This window comes from Mercenaria mercenaria, chromosome 3 (assembly GCF_021730395.1).
Source record: "Mercenaria mercenaria strain notata chromosome 3, MADL_Memer_1, whole genome shotgun sequence".
NCBI classification, from domain to species: Eukaryota; Metazoa; Mollusca; class Bivalvia; order Venerida; family Veneridae; genus Mercenaria; species Mercenaria mercenaria.
In genome coordinates, this window is record NC_069363.1 from 55,801,135 (window position 1) to 55,818,293 (window position 17,159).

The 17,159-nt window shown below is 34.1% G+C and overlaps 1 protein-coding gene across 1 annotated transcript; it reads right to left on the reverse strand.

Annotated features, from left to right (window-relative positions):
• Positions 1 to 777: 777 nt before the first annotated feature.
• Positions 778 to 13,440, reverse strand: LOC123524666 (intraflagellar transport protein 52 homolog). Its single transcript, XM_045303020.2, has 13 exons — positions 13,338 to 13,440; positions 11,399 to 11,523; positions 10,888 to 10,975; positions 9,916 to 10,045; positions 9,303 to 9,438; positions 8,954 to 9,080; positions 7,972 to 8,055; positions 7,579 to 7,647; positions 6,126 to 6,280; positions 5,113 to 5,200; positions 4,598 to 4,706; positions 3,342 to 3,487; positions 778 to 2,589 (listed from the first exon to the last, which is right to left on the reverse strand). Exons 1-13 carry the CDS (start codon positions 13,353 to 13,355, stop codon positions 2,527 to 2,529), a joined length of 1,338 nt encoding a protein of 445 aa, XP_045158955.1. The 5' UTR covers positions 13,356 to 13,440; the 3' UTR covers positions 778 to 2,526.
• Between the last annotated feature and the right edge of the window lie 3,719 nt (positions 13,441 to 17,159).

The following is a 17,159-nucleotide window of genomic DNA, read 5'->3' on the forward strand; positions in this document are numbered from 1 at the left end:
CACTGGTCAAGAAGAAAGAATCACTTGCTGCCAGCAGGCTAAAGATTAAAGTATCAGATGTTACATTTTCTAGAAAATGTTGTGCTTAAAACTTTGGTTATACTTGTAGCCAGGACTTGTCATTTCAGTCTTTTAATTGGTCTTTTAATTGCATTTCATTCTAATGCTCTAAAATTATCTGTTTTAGTGCCAGATACTTTTCTCAGTGGTCTTGGACAAGTCCAAAGACCACATGTTTGTGAACCACCCTTAAACATGAAGACATAAAAATCCTCGAGTTCATGTGAAAATGCCTTTTTCAGACCAGGAATAAAGGAAAGGCTTTCATACTATAGAGTATGGATCAACAAAAATAGAGTATGGATCCACAAAAAGCCCTTACATGTGCTTTGTGTCATTCTCACAAACAAATGGTTTATCAGAGTACAAATGTATTATCTCGGAATTCTGACGAACCTCTGAAGGATGAGAATGGCTTTGTGTTGGACGTTACAGAAGTCTATCTGTCTACTTAATGGGTGTTGGTCCGATTATCATCAAGTAAGCGTTGCCAGCACTCATTTAAATTGGTATAAGCAGTGTTAGCAACAATGTACAACAGCAATGCTGTTATCATATTTAATGGCATTGTGGCAGACATTCTGGTGCCACTAGAGGGATTTATCTAAACTTTAGTAAAGTTTACATTTCTTGAAAAAATGTACTAGATGTACTAAATATCAATCCATAACATCTGGAAAGTTGGTTTGGAACAATCAACACAACCAAGACTAACACGATAGTGATAAATTTTAATTTCAAATCTGAAATATTTGGACGGACAAATTGTCATTATGATATGTTTAAAGTAACCAGTTTATGACCTGGGTAAGATTCCCTCTTCCCTGTACTTAGTAATTATTAACATAACATCTGCCATTTACAACTAAAATTTAAGTTCTAAAAATACAATGAAAATTTATAAAAAAAAATGTTTACCAAATATTAAGCCCATAAACTTAGCCTGTATTCATTAAAGATGCTGGGAAAAATCTTCAGTATCAATGTTTCCTTGAAATCAATAACAATATGGACCTTTTACTAAGAAAGTAACTTTAGCATCTCCAAAACAGGAGAAAGGACACACAATTTTAGAATTACGACCTCTAGATCAAGCACTAACAATAAACTGAGGACAAATTACATGTATATAAAAATGATATGAAAAAAAACTAACATGTATGTGAAAATACAATATTTACACTAATAAATAAACAATTATGAAAACATAAAATCATACAAATGCTGTCTCTCAGATCTAAAAGGCAAATACCCTTCATAATGTACAAAATTATATATGAGAACTTGCCATTAAGTCATACAACTCAGGTACGTTGTACTTATTACACAACTGGTCACATTCAACATGGACATTGCGCATGAACCTGAACATAATGTTAATACAGATACAGCTCGTTCTAAGTTCTTTCATTAGTCACATCTTATTAACAACAAAAAAACATTGTTGTTCCAAATACACCACTAAAACAGTAACTCAGCATACAACCTGCTTCTTCTTGCTAGGCATACTGATACAGTAAAACCTGCTTTAGCGGTCACCTCTATTTAGCAGCCAACCTGTCTTAAGCAGCCAGTGTCTCATTTCCCAAAATGGTCATTCATTCTATAAATTATCTGCATTAACTTTTTCTCACTCCCTTGGCTGGATGATTAAGACAGGTTTTAATGTATATGTAACAGGGTCAGACAGCACATAATTTACGCCTTTTAATGGATCAATACGAAATTTTATAGGTCTGATTATGTGACAAAAGTATCTAATCACACACTGTAAAATCAAAACTATTTGCAAGAGATTCATTTTTGCAAATTTTGAGTTTCTGAATTTTCTTTTCGAAAAAACACGTCTTCATGAAAACTCAGATTTACGTTATTTTATGGCTTATTAAAGTGAGATATGTGTACATGCATTACAATTTATATTCTTATTTTGTGGATGGACCAAATTTTTTCTGTCCAAAAGCATTTCTTTGACACTTTATACAGGCAATAACATAAAGAGACTGAAAGACTTTTAGCTGCACAACAGTATGGTCAGTTGTTATTATAATATAAATTAATCAAACTTTAATCAGTACTCTGACACAGTAAGTCTGTCTACCAAAAGAATTTTAACTGCTGCAGAAAATGAATTTAACAAACTGCAATTCTTTTACACAAACTTGAAAAATCTTGATGCTAGAAAAAAATGTAACGATACTCCTTATTTACTTAAAGCAAAAATCGATGAAACTCATAAAATTGTGCATATGCATTTGGTTTAAATCTAGAGTACAGTGTACCACACAAAGTGCTTTAATACATATATATGCCAAAGATGGGTTTCTGACAAATTTGTTTTGCATTTTCTTCAAGGTCTTGCATACTGACACCAGTAAACAGCTGTTAAGATTGATGAAAGCTGAGTACCAGCCATTGGAAATATTATCACAGTCTACTTTTGTCAGGAAACACAATGTCCATTCACTACATAGCAAGCATGTCAGCACCTCCCCCACCTCCATATGGATTCGTATCAAAATCTGTCTCCTGTAATAAAGAAGACATAAATAAACACTGACATCCTGATTATTATTATTATTTATTATTATACCAGATTTATATAGCGCCCTTTTCATGATCAATTTCATTTTCAAAGGCGCTTTACATAGTTATTACTTGGGTATATCCAAACTGAACATGGTGCAATATCTTTTGCATAGGCTAGCACCCTGTAACTTATGATACAGGTCAGAACTTTTTACTAAAGTCTGTAAAAGCTGATTTTACCAAGAATTTCTTTATAAGTTTAAAAGGGGCATGTCTAGATTTATGTTACATGTCCTGTGATATAATCTCATGGTGCCAAAAGCATGTTTGAAATTTGAAAGCATTTAGCCTAACAGTTTTTGAGAAACCTGCTTACATGCAAAACTTTTGTGATGTAGAAGCTGACACTGCCAAAAACAGAAGCTCTTGCATTTAAAATTTTTTTTCCATTAGTTGAGCTAAAAAAATTACGCAGGCCCTTTTTTTCTTGGAAAAAAGGTTTTACTTTTCTCCCGTAAGTAAATTTTTAAAAAAAGATTTACATCGACTTTGGATACTTTTGATTAATCAGTTCTTTAATAATTTGAAATTTAAAGCATTCCTTCTAATCAAAAATAAGGAAAAATGGAAATTAAACAATGAAAGTATTTCTGGGTTCCTTGTAATATCCATGCTTCTCTTCGAAAAAAGGAACTATTTATGAATTTAAAAAGCATCACTTTTATCCAATTTAGATCTACAATATCACTTACCTGATTCAATTTCTTGAACTCTACAACTTGAGTAAAGATGTATTCTATAATATGTTTAGCATCACGTGCTTCCTGTGCAAGATTCTGGGTCACACCAAGAATATCTCCACATTCTCGTACATAGTATTCAAGGTCATCATCCGTGCCTGAAATAACAAGGAGAAATTTAATATTAGCATAAATATTTTTTTTCCTTGGTATAATTCCCCACTTTAATAAAAAGAAAAGAATTTTAGCTATTTTTTGCAGTCAGTCAGTCATTTTAACTGTCAGACTGTGTTCTTGAATTATATGTATTAGTGCATATTTGCTCACTGGAAGTGACAATTTCCTCACATATGCTGAAGGAGGAGGACAAAAAGAAATTGCTTTAATTCACTTCATTGTAAATAGTTCATGTATTAAAGTAGAGTTTCACTTAAATCCATTCAAACATCTGTAAGCAGTTCATCCCACAAACTCCCAAATACAAATAATGCCAGCGTAAAAGTCTTAAGAAACATAACTCCGGCATGATTGGACTGAGAGTAAATAAAAATTTCACACACATCAACACTTAATGATATCTCCCGTACAGAATTGTCATTCTTCCATTTCCTCTTCAGAAGCATTCATCTCTTTCAACGTCTAAACCCACTTTTGTTAAAGGTCCTTAACAAAACTTAACATCAGTAATAAATAACACGAGCTGTCCGTAAGAAGGCAAGCTTGACTTTTCCTAGAGCTCGACTCTGAATTAGAGCTTTTCTGGTAAAAACTTTATAAAACTTAAACCAAAAAATTCTAAGTTAAAAAGGGGCATAACACTGTCAAAATTCAAACAGAGTTATAGGGATTGTTTCTCCTCATGTAGACTTTGGTAGTAAATAAAAGTTTTAAGTTTCAAGTCAATAGCTTTGATAGTAACAGAGATATTTGACTTTATCAAAAACTTTAACCAATGTGACGGCAATGCCGGGCGAGTGCAATAGCTCTACTTTTTCTTCGAAAAGTCAAGCTAAAAACCATACTTTAATATACAAAGAAAAGCGCAAATGCCATGTCACTTTTTTAAAGTGTTTTTATGAACTCATTTCTCTGAGCCAACTGGCCAACTTTTGGCTATTTTCCTTGAGTAGCCATTTAGGGTATTTTTTATGAAATTTCATTGAAATCCCCATAAAAGTAGTTTGTACTGGACCAAACAACAGACTGACTGGCTAACCAAACAACTGTAAGATGACACCTATATAACCCCTTAATTTGACTGAACTTACATTTATTTGTTTGCTGAGCCAATCTAACTTTCTCTGATGAAAACTGTTCATCTAAATCAAACAAGTCTAAGGAAGGGGCAGGTAACTCTCTGAATTGTGGTGGAAAAACCTGAAAATATGTTCAGTTGAGCTAACTTACAATGTCTTCACAAACTGTACTTCTGACTACGAAGATGACACTTGCTTGAAGTGTCGAAACTGTTTGTTAATGCACTTAAAGATTGATAAACATTTATACATTCCTTGAGTATTTTTAAAGTCTTTCCATCTTGCAAATATTTTTATTATAACAAAACATATTACACTTACTGACAAAACAAAAATCACAGCACAAATGATTATGTGACTTTCTATAAATTTTTAGATTACAAGCAATTAGTATTATACCCGTTTAGAAGCTTATTTAAATTGTATTTTACTGTACCTAATGGTATCTACTCAACAGCATGACGTTTCCTTGAATATTAAAATAAACACTATCTACTAGAAAGTATCAAATACAGCATAAAACATACAGCTGGTTGTAGAGGCGGTAAAGGTGTTTCGAACTGTGGCGTGATCAACGTGAGAGGTTCATGCTTGGTATTGGTCTGTTCAAAAGCTCTGAAAGACAACAAAAAGTTTGGAAAATTTATTTCACTTCTTTCAATTTGTGTCTACATGACATCAAATTGAATGCAAGTTCTAGCATTCGAATATATTTTCCAAATTTTGTCCAAACATTGGGTTTACTGTAAATTCTTTTTTTTTCATTAAGCTTAATCGGTGTTCAATTTTTTTCTCTCATCATTTTCAAGTCTCATGCTGAAAGACTTTAATGGCACAGAAGACTATGCCTGTGAATAAAATTATTAGTCCCTTGAACTGTTTCCAAATCTTACCATTGCCTACACATTTTTGAAGTACAGACAATACATTTCAATTTCAAACAGCAGCAAAATATTGCAATCAACCTATTTCTTTAAAACATCTTTAAAATGTGCTTAGCTGATATTCAAAACCTCAACACAAGATTTTTTTATCTCTAAGGTGGGTAAAATCAGTTTTCCCTGTCTATCAAAACTGACCAAAATGCAATTCCAAACATGACTAGAAAAATACAATAAATTGCCTCCCTTGCATTGTAAAGATTAATTTTATTTTTACTCTTCAACACTGTCTAAGCTGATAAAAAATATGATGGTACATTTTCATTAAATACAGTTCTCACAACAACTTCTAAAATTCAATACTTGTTATCAATGACTCTTCCAAAATGATGAAATATCTAAAATCTGCAGATATAAATTGTATTTACATCCATGTTTTATTTCATAAACTATGTGACTTGATGGCAAGGAATCATGAAAGAATACCTTCTGTAGACAGTGTAAAATTTTAAGGTATATACCTCTGGAATAGTGGACTAAAAATTAAAATCCTTGTAACTAATGTAGAAAAAACTTATTATAATTATAGTATCTATCGTTTGACAAAAATAAAACAACAATTTTTCTACTTCCTGAAAAAATACCGAAATACCACTTACTTGATAGACTTTGGGACTAGACTGGTATCCAGTTTAAAGAGAGAGTTATCAAACAATGAGGTGATATCTCGTGGAATGTCATCACTCTCCTGTAAACACGTCTTCAGATTCTCTGATATCTTTGAAACATCTGGTAATGTATTGTAATCCGATATCTGAAAAATACGAAAACATCCTTGTTTAACTTTTACCCTGCTAAATTTCTAAAATGAACTTGTCCATCTTTCAATTTGGGCAATACCATTTATTAATCGAAGGGGTGTTGACTGAAAATTTACTGACTGAATAGCAAACAGTGCAGACCATGATCAGACTGCACGGATGTGCAGGCTGATCTTGGTCTACACTGGTCGCAAAAGCAGAATCACTTGCCCTCAGCAGGCTATGCGTTAATACTGAAGTATAAAATGCAACAGTAAAATAAAAACTGTTTTTTACAGTGTCGCAAAGTTAAAGAATATGCAGGGGCAACAAATGATTTTGATTTATTAGACAATTTTTGCTGAGAGATATTTTCTACTTGTCCGTATAATTGTCATGCAGTAAAATATGGTGAAATTCTACATGTCTGTATGGGGTCTGAGACAAGCTGGGTGAGTCAGACAATTGATTTTGCCACTCCTAATGTGACAGTCATCAAGGATTTAAAATCTATTGCTGATGTACAAATTTCCATCAAAAATGAATAAATTGCTAACCAATACAATAAATACTTTTAAATATCTAATGCATCAGCATGTGATAAAATAGATCAAGAAAAAACTGTATTTAAATGAAAATGCTACTTAATTTGATCAAATACAGACTTTTTTCACTGCTTTCAACTTAAAATGTCTGCAATACAGGATATAATAATTGTATTAGCGAACCATCTTTCTGCAAAGGAACATTTTCCCATTCATTTAGTATTTCCTTTTATCATTTTTGTTTATACATGTAACCATTTCATATATCATGTATCAAGAAATCAATACTTGTGTGCAGTTTCATCATCTCAATGAAGTCGGTACAAACAATGTCATATTTTGTTTCTGTTGGGTTAAGTGTTACAGCGACACAATTTTGGTCATATAACAACTTTTTCAGCTTCTGAAGGTGGAGATAGACCCCAAGTGACCTTCATGGCACTGTTTCAGGCATGACTGGGTACTTGGGTAGAACCACTAACCTTCAGTAAGCAAGCTGGATGAATTTAGCCCTAAGTGAGGTTCAAACCCAGAGATGATTTGCAGCCAGTGTCATTAACCTCTACGACACTGAGGCCCCCAAGCAAACAATGTAATTTTTGTCTGTGCTTTCATATCTACCTTGTATATCATTTCAAAACCAATTTCTCGCAACAGTTCAACGTTTCTTAACATGGTTAAAGTAATATTTCAAAGCAAGGTTACACAGAACTTTTTCATAACAGGATCTCTTCTAACAACACACTATTTATTACATAATTGTTTACCTCTGGATCTTCTGCATCAATAACATTCAGTTTTATCTCATCTGTGGTCAAATATCGTATCAAAACATCCTGAAATAGATATGACAGAAATAAAAACACCATTGTTTTCAAAGCTATCACTATGTCGAGTCAGGAATCTTTAATTTTTCAAACATTAGAAGCAATATAAGTTATGCTAAAATATTTTGAGCTTTTAATATCTAAACAAACTACTATGACTTCTTTGTCTACAACAAAAAAAAACTGTACTCGATGATTCTGTATGTTAAAGTCAAGTTAGTTTTGTGAGCTATTTACATCATCTGACCGACTTCAAACAAAAGTAACACTTGCTCAGAAAAGGCAAAACTGTATATGAGAGGCAGTTGTTTTATATAGCTACTATACATTTACCAGTATTTTGCTATTTTCTTCTTTATCTATGTACTGGTCGTGAAATATGTGTACTGATCCCATCACTGCCAACTTGCCAGAACTCTGAAACATACAGTGCAAACAGTATAATCAAAGTTTCAATTTTTTGGGTTGGTACTGTGTACCTCATTATCATTAATGGTATCAGAACAATTGGAAACTGATATTAAACATGCTATATTGCAAACACAGACATAAAGTGACACATGAAGTGTATCTGAATTACTGATTTTCATGCTTGCCACATACCAGTAGAATTTTCCTGCTGTGTTTTCACCAAGGCTGGAAATACTCGTATAAGATGACTTTCATGGTGTAATTTATGAATGCATAAATTCATATGCTACTATCACAAAATAGCGCTTAAATTTAGTTCTTTCTGTTATTTGAAAAAAAAAAATGGTATTCAACCCCCCACCCCACTCTCCCCCCACAAAAACAAGAATTTATCACTGGTTGTATTGTAGGGTAGGGATGAAAGTATTTGAGATACCCTTGAGCCAAATAGTTCAATCAAAACCTTTAACTAGTGAAACTTTCTTGTACAACATGTTGCAACCTAGTCCCAGATTTAATTCAATGCCTTGTTTTGAGTTGTCCTCAAGACCAGGAAAATTAATGAAAATGAGAACATGTACTAGGCTTACAGCTCTTGTGCTCAGCACGTCCTCTACTTATCCTCTTTATCTTCAATTCTACCTGGATTGGTTTTATATCCCCATCATCAGTTACCTTACTTCAAAGACTGAAGAAGCTTTAAAGGTATGATCCAGTCATGCAGTGGACAAATGGACGTATTACTATTGGAAATTCTTCTCGGACTATAAAAATAATATATTACCAATCATTCTATACAGGACACTTCCATTTGGAAATAAAAATCTCATCAAAGGCTTTTACATAGAACTGACTGTGAAAGAAGGTGATACGAAGTATTTCTATTTATTATTTGTATACCTACCCTATGGCTATATAGTGCACAGACTGGTCTGTTGAGAGGGAATGAGACTCCTCCTGTAGATAAAATGGCTACGGCTGGTTTCATTGCAGTGATAGTGGCACCATATGGATATAGGAACTGCAGTGCTCTGGAACAGACAGAGGTATAAATAAATATAGAAATATCTCATACACACTTCTCTTTGTGCACATTTCATTTAACTGATAACATACGTAAGATGGATGGATGAAAAGGTCTCTTTCTATTTTCACCATTAAAAAGCTATCTGACTTTTCAAATGTTTGTTTTCGGTGCAGAAGGAATCAGAGAGATGTACCGGTACAAGGAAATTAGAAGACTATGAGCTTACGTGGCATTATTTTCTTCATCACCAAACCCTATATTCTTGCCTGCAGCTTGACTTATAGCTCTGTTCAAGACACCGTTGGAGATCAAACACTCCTTTGGGTGGAAATATTTGTAGTATGACGTTCTCACTACAGCATCTGTTTGAATAATATAAAATACTGTTAAAAACATCTTTAGATAATACAATAATGTAATATTCGTGTATTGAAAGCCATTGCTCATCTTTAATATTGTTTAGTATCACCATTGCTAAAGGGAAGTAAACGTAACAGCCGTTCAAGTAAACACAGCTACCAGAAAAACAAGTTATAGCTGTATAACAGTTGTTTAGCTAGGTCACTGCTTTACATTTCCTTCTCATTTAACCTTTACCCTGCTAAATTTCTAAAATGAATTTGGCCATCATTCAATTTAGGCAGTACCACTTATTACTCAAAGGGGTGTTCACTGAAAATTTACTGACTGAATAACGAACAGTACAGACCATGATCAGCCGGCACGGATGTGCATGCTGATCTTGGTCTGCATTAGTCGCAAATGCACAATCACTTGCTACCAGCAGGCTAAAAGTTTTAAAAGAGTGTATCAAGAAACTCCAAATAATGGAAGTGTACCTGTATTGACGTTAATGCCGAATTCCTCCAGGAAGAAGTTGATATTTGTATCAAACCTTGTCTCTCCACCCTCTCCTGTCATAACCAGAAGACTGCCTCCAGTGTCCATAAAACGTTTCATCACATCAAACTGGAAACGTTTCAAAGAGTGAAAATAATGGAGCCGTGCCACGAGAAAACCAACATAGTGGCTTTGCGACCAGCATGGATCCAGACCAGCCTGCGCATATGCGCAGTCTGGTCAGGATCCATGCTGTTCGCTTTCAAAGCCTATTGGAATTGGAGAAACTGTTAGCGAACAGCATGGATCCTGACCAGACTGCGCCGGCTGGTCTGGATCCATGCTGGTCGCAAAGCCACTATGTTGGTTTTCCTATGGCGCGGCTCAACTGTAGATCCTACTGATTACATTATTGAAGTATTCTCATAGAGACTACATAAACTTCCCAGTGATTACAATATTTAGGTGCCTAATAGACAGAAAAAGAAAAATTTACAAATATTTCATGTCTTTCATGTCTGACTTTGCCTTCACGTCTAATAAGCGGATATAAAAATTATCATAGTTTCCATGTCAGAAAAAAATAAATATTGCTGTTTAGAATCCAAATGTCCTCAAATTCAGATTTTAACTTTTTAAAACTTTATCCCTGTACTATAAAATGGAATCAACTTTAATCTACTTTAAAATCATTCATTTTCCTAGAATTAAATCTTGACTTCCACAAAATTTCAAATTACTCATCATGTCAATATGGACTGGTGTTTCTTGTATATTTTGGAAACTGGTGCTAGGTGTTTCACTCTTTATCTTTTAACATACATATACTTTGCGGATATTACCTAATCTAAATCTGTAACACAGTTCTTGTACAAGGCAGAAAATTACAGATTTGGACAAGGCTGAAAATTACAGATCATACACAGAGTCAATATTTCATTAGTTGTTGCTAAGACTGCTTTCAAACCTACCTCAGCTTGAGAGAACTTTTCTCTACTACCAGCCAACACAAATATCCGAACTCCTGCCAGTTTCTCATCTGTGATTTCATCTTTATTTCTGGAATATATAAGTTTTAATTTGCAATATGGATCATGCAATTAGTTGAGTTACCAATTATTGATTTCAAGTCCTTATATAAACATTATATGATATCTAAATTTATAATAAATGATGTGCCGGTAACTAGTCCACAGTATTCTTCATTCTTAAGCAGAAAAAAGATCACGATTTGAATCCTATCAATGATCATATATATGCACCTGCTTTTTTAAAGTTTCAACCTTATTCATTGACATATGAATTGTTTCACTACTTACATTTATGACTAGAACTAGAAGCTTTGTGAAGTGGACTCAAAAAATAAAATGTGGTATTTCATTAATATCTAACAGTTCAATTGATTTCAAAATATTTTTGATTAATGCATACTGCAACAAAATATACATTTATTTTAAATCCCTTAAGAAGAATAAAACTTACATGTTGATCTTCCAAGTAGACCTAAGTTTTCTGTTCAATGTTTTGAATCCACTGCTTGGTGTAAACAGTTCCTTCTTCGTAGCATTGAAGAGGATGATATTGCTTTGACCTTTATCTTCCATCCCCTATAAAATAGGAAACCAGGTTATGTCTCAAATGAGATAATGCACTGCAATATTCTAACAGTGAAAGCATCACCAGTGACCTGTATTGAAGACTAGATGCCCACGGGCAACATGTCGAGCCTAAGGGTGTAACAATGTATCGAAATTTACTGTATCACGATACATTAGTCTGGTGATATGCATATCATAGGTATGTTTCACGATACAGAAACGATACAGTGAAAAGTAGATACATTGAATGAAAACTATCAAACAATCAGTGTTAAAGATAGTAACTAAACAAATGTATCATTTAGAACAGTTTCTTTAACTTTAAAGGTCCATTACTAAGGGAAAGTGAGTTGGCAATTTTTTTCATAGCCAGTGCATAGACTTCTGCAAGACACTAAATAATGAAGATTGGCAGGTCAAAATTTACAGAAGGTCTTTGGAACTCGAAGAAATGTATGTGTATTATGTTGAAATTTCAATGAATCGACAGAATGACCCCCCAGGTCTTTTTAACTTTCTTCATACTTCATAGAAAAATAATTGTACATATACTGCAGTTTAATTTCAAATTTCATTACAACTTTCATTTTCAATATAAATGAAATAGTTTCGTACTTTTAAAAGAAATTAAAATGATTTTTACTTTCCTTATATTGGACCTTAAAGCAAAATTTCAAGTACTTTAATGGTGAACATTGATTTTCTATAATTTTGTCACATGACTGTTTACTGTTTCACCCCTAGTCAAGCCCGCCCTTTGACCCATAACTGTAACCTTGACCTTTGAGTTAGTCAGTCTCATTGAGTTAAACATTAATGTTCGTTAATTAATGTTCAAAACATGACCAAATGTCAATTCTAAAGAATGATCATTGTTGCCAAAATTTGGATGTCAGTGCCTTAAGTGGGGTTTGTGCATGACAGTCCAACTCACTTAGGGTAATATAAGCATTCATAAGGAATATATTTATAGGGGATGAAAATCCCCGAGACGGTAACGTCTGTATATAGTTATTCGTCTTTGTTGTCTGCATAATTATACTGAGGCAATTTTTTCGATGTTTTCCGGTTCCGGTTTATGTACACACCGCAGACTGGTTGTCTGCATGAACATCCGAGTAGCCGAGCACCCCAGTCAGTCAAAGAAATTCGTAAACCGCACCAGCATGATTCTTTTACTTCTTTTTTCATAATGAAAACTGTATATGCAACTGAAAAACACTTTTAAACAGTAAGGAAGTGTAAAGGCCATCAAGTTTCTGCGTGGAGTGCAAACAACAAACAAAAAATCCTAAAGCCAGTGCGAGAACGCGGTGAATGATGTCACCGTCACGGCTTCCCGTAAATTTTGCAAAATATGATATTCGCTGTAAGAGGTATAATGACACTAAATGTAAACTTCACTGTTTAGAGCGAAGTTTCACTTTCTTTTGAAAATTTGAGTGTTGAATATTTCTTTGTAAGTGGATATATAAAAGATAAATCCCCATGCTCGGCGGTGCCTTAATTCATATTATGATAAATCCCAATTCTAGGCGGTGCCTGAATTCATATTATATGGATACAAGATCTGAGAAAACACCCTATTCCAGTGACCAAGCCAGTCACACAAATCATGTGGAAGTTATCCTTATGCCTACGACTGTTGTTTGGTTTGATACATACAGCGTGCCTAGCTACGGGCTATAAACGAGACTATAAAGTCATACTATTCCTTCGTATAAGTAAGATGCTTCTATAATTCACCTAAATTGACATTTTATAAGTGAGAGTGAGGTAACAGGTGTATAAAACAGTAAAACAAGCATAAATATTAGCTTTACCTCAGCAGTAGGCGCCATACTTGTAAAAATATGTAGATGAATTATGGGTAAAATTTGCGGGTATATAATCTGTCTCACACGGAACTGAATCCGTACATTGCAGAACGGTTTAGGTAGCAGGGTACACTTTCGAATTTTGGCCCCCGTCAATATTTGTTATAAAGAGAACATCGTGATTTTGGATGACTGTAAATTAAGGTGAGAGATAATGATTATTAATTCTTTAGAAAATTTATACAGCCGATACATGTAAAATTCTGATGTCAGTTGGAAAACTAACTGCTGGTAGCTTTGTATGATCAATGAGACACCATTTCGCGGAAAAATTCAATTCACGGAAGGGTTCTGTGCTTGTTGATTGATACTCAGGAACATTTTCGTTATTTTCCGAAAAAACGAGCTGGATGGGCCCCCATTCCGTTTATGTCCTGACGTTCAGTAAGGACTATTAAATTAAGAAATGCAATAAAATTGGACAGTGTTCTTGCAGCGGGATCATTGTAGACTGTTCAAAAGGTGCAACATTGATGATTTTGGCACGCTATTTTTCATGGATGATGTAAACCTTTCGCTTTGATAACTTTCTTTATTCTTGTATGAGAATCCCGATCTTGCCATTAATAAAAAGCACAAAACATGCACGCAATTTATAAAATAGCCACCCAAATTTTGCTCATAGGGGAAGTGCAATATTGCGACGCACTACATGTAAGACCGTCCGTGCCCAAAATTTTCGCATCTAAGTGTACCTTGTTACCTTAATATGTTCGCGGTGTATATTCTAGGTAGCATTTATGTTATATTTTGCGTGAGCTAGCGGATGGATCGTAATTAAACCATTAAACTTTAACACTGACTGACTGACTGACTGGCTGACTCATTACAGATTTCTTGTATCTTGTATCTCCGTATTTTGTAGGACAATGTAAAAAATGACTGTGACTCATAGTCTGGATTACCTGCCAATGCAGACTTGGAGCGCCGGTATAAATTACAGACTCCGGTATATACCGGATTAACTAAATTGAACGAAAAATATCTTAAATATATATATTTTGTAACCATGGTGATGCTAAACCTAACATTTAGTCAGTATATTATGCATATTATACACTAAATGCGTGCAGACATGCAAAAATATTTTATTTAATTGATAATCACTTTCGGGCATGCGCAGAAGGCCGCTCCAAGTCTGCAATGAGTTACAATGGTAAAAAATATTGACGGTTGCTGCCACATTGCAATTCAAGTAATTGAGTTTAAAAAGGACTCTTAAACACACGTAATGATTTGACAGTAGCTGGCACATCTTACATATATAATTTAAAAAATACCTATATATAATCAATTGAAGCCTTGAAATGTCTGATGGTTGTGGGTTTTTTGGTGGATTTATTTTCTGTTTAAATGCCAGTCTATGAATATACATGAATGAGAAACAAATGCAAATTTAATGTGCCTCATATCTACGATGAACTCTGCCTGACCTAGCTTGTGATGTAACCATGGGCTGGAATACCTTATTATTGACAGATCTTATGTAATCTAAATGGTCAGTGCAGCTGATACAGGTTGAATAAGAACTGCTTGTTCATTGATAATCCATCCGCATTGTTCATGAATGGGACTATTTTGTGTAGCACATGAACATTTGGGTGTGATTTGGAATCAAATAAAGATGATATGATTGTCAGAAATACACTTTAACTTTGGTAGCGGGATAAACCCGCAACCAAAAACAAGGAAGAATATCCCTAATAATAATAATAATGATAATAATAATAATAATAATAATTTCTTTATTTTCTAAAAAACGCAGCCTCCCCAAACGCGCACGCGATGATAAAAATGATAAACCTCGTCAATCCCTAACGTTTAACGAAAAACAAGTAAAAGGTTAAATTGGAAAATGCATGGGAGAAACTTAATTCATCTGCAATAGATTCTATAAGAAGATCCTTTGGAAGCATAAAACGCAACAAAGCAAAATAATAGCAGAAACGATTAAATTCAATAAATATTTCTTCTCTTTATTTAAGAAATAATAAGTTCCCAATCGTGGTTTATCGTAGAATAACCCGTGTTTTAAGTTCTTATGCGTAAGAATATATCACGAATTAAGGCCGTAGGCCTGCGTGATATATTGTTTCGCATAAGAACGAAAAACTCGGGTTATTCTACAACAAATCACACTTGGGAACTCGTTATTTCGATTCTAACACGACATACTAGTATCAACAGTGTTAGAAAAAAATGGTAACTACTTTTTACGACCGTGTTACGTACCTGGATCGGATGACGTCATTGCACGCGAGTGGGTTATTGCAGACCCGAGATAGATTTTGCTCTACATGTAGGTTATTTGCTGGTCTTGTTAGAATACATATTACAGCACATCTCCTACACACAATAATAAAAAGAATCAAAATAGAAAAAAAAATCGTAATTTGGACAGAAAATCCCACTTGATATCATACGAAAAAGCCAGCATCAGAAATAGACGGATCTTTAAAATCAAAACAATCAATGATCTGAAACGGAACTGCTGTAAACATTGTAACTTAGATATGAATAGGTGATCATCATAAATGCTGAAATCAAAGAAGTATTTTTATAGCTCTTTGCTGAAATGCTGACCATTTTATTTCGGAATCTTTTACATAAAAGTTAACCATTACCCAGCTTAATTCTGTAATAAACTTGTCCATATTTCAATTCGGACAGTACCATTAACTGTTAAAAGGGGTGCTTACCAAAAAGATACTGACTGAATGGCGAACAGTGCAGATCATGATCAGACTGCACGGATGTGCAGACTGATCATGATCTACACTGATCGCAAAGGCAGAATCAATCGTGTCCAACATGCTAAGGTTAATAGACAGAATAGTTCAGCCTTTTCTCAGGCACTATCAAATTTAAAACAATTTCAAACTGTTAATTAGGACAGACTTGTAGGAAAGAGAATCCGGGCCGCTGGAGATCTATGCCATTCATTGATTCTCTTGTGGAAGTTGTCACTTCCTGAGAGCCAGATAGCACTGGCCAAAGGTACAAAAACTCTGATAAGTAACTGAACGTTGATATAACTAATATTCTGTTGAAGAAGAAAACAACGCAACTAAATTAAACAAATGGATGCACAAACAAAGCAACGAACGTTTATAATTCAAAATTTCCAACAAAAAGTTTGAAGTAATTGACCATTGTAGTGACACTAATAACTTCAAACTGAAAAGTTGCAAAAAACTAGATAATCCTGAGGAAAATAGTGACACTGTAAGATGAACGAAACAACAAATAAACAAGCAAAAAATCATGAAGAGATAAAAAGCACGCAGTCAAAAAGATAATCTAATGAGATCGATAATACATTCAATAGTTGCTTAGTTACTTATGACATCGGTAAGCATTTTTTTTGTAGTTGTACACAAATAAAAATGTCAAGATCATCCAAATTTGGAAAAAATAGGAAAAAGAATAAATTCCTAAATCCAGATAATGGGTTATTTGCCTAGTCCGAGTAAATATATATTTTTGTTTGATTAAAGCTTGCTATAAAGACATCGTGTATTGGAACAGCATATGAGCCATGCCATGGGAAAACCAACATAGTGGGTTTGCGACCAGCATGGATCCAGACCAGCCTGCGCATCCGCGCAGTCTGGTCAAGATCCATGCTGTTCGCTAACAGTTTCTCTAATTGCAATAGGCTTTGAAAGCGAAAACCCACTATGTTGGTTTTCTTATGGCGCGGCTCAATTATAATTTCAAGAGCTAGTATGCATATGCCCTGTTTTAGATGAGAGTTGCGCAATTTAT

Excerpts from the sequence above, each read along its gene's own strand:
- LOC123524666 (XM_045303020.2), bottom strand. Across the intron at positions 5,201-6,125 it reads CTAGTCCCAAAGTCTATCAA|AGCTTTTGAACAGACCAATA; the intron begins GTAAGTGGTATT and ends GTTGTCTTTCAG. Across the intron at positions 3,488-4,597 it reads GGCTCAGCAAACAAATAAAT|GCACGGATGATGACCTTGAA; the intron begins GTAAGTTCAGTC and ends TTGTTATTTCAG.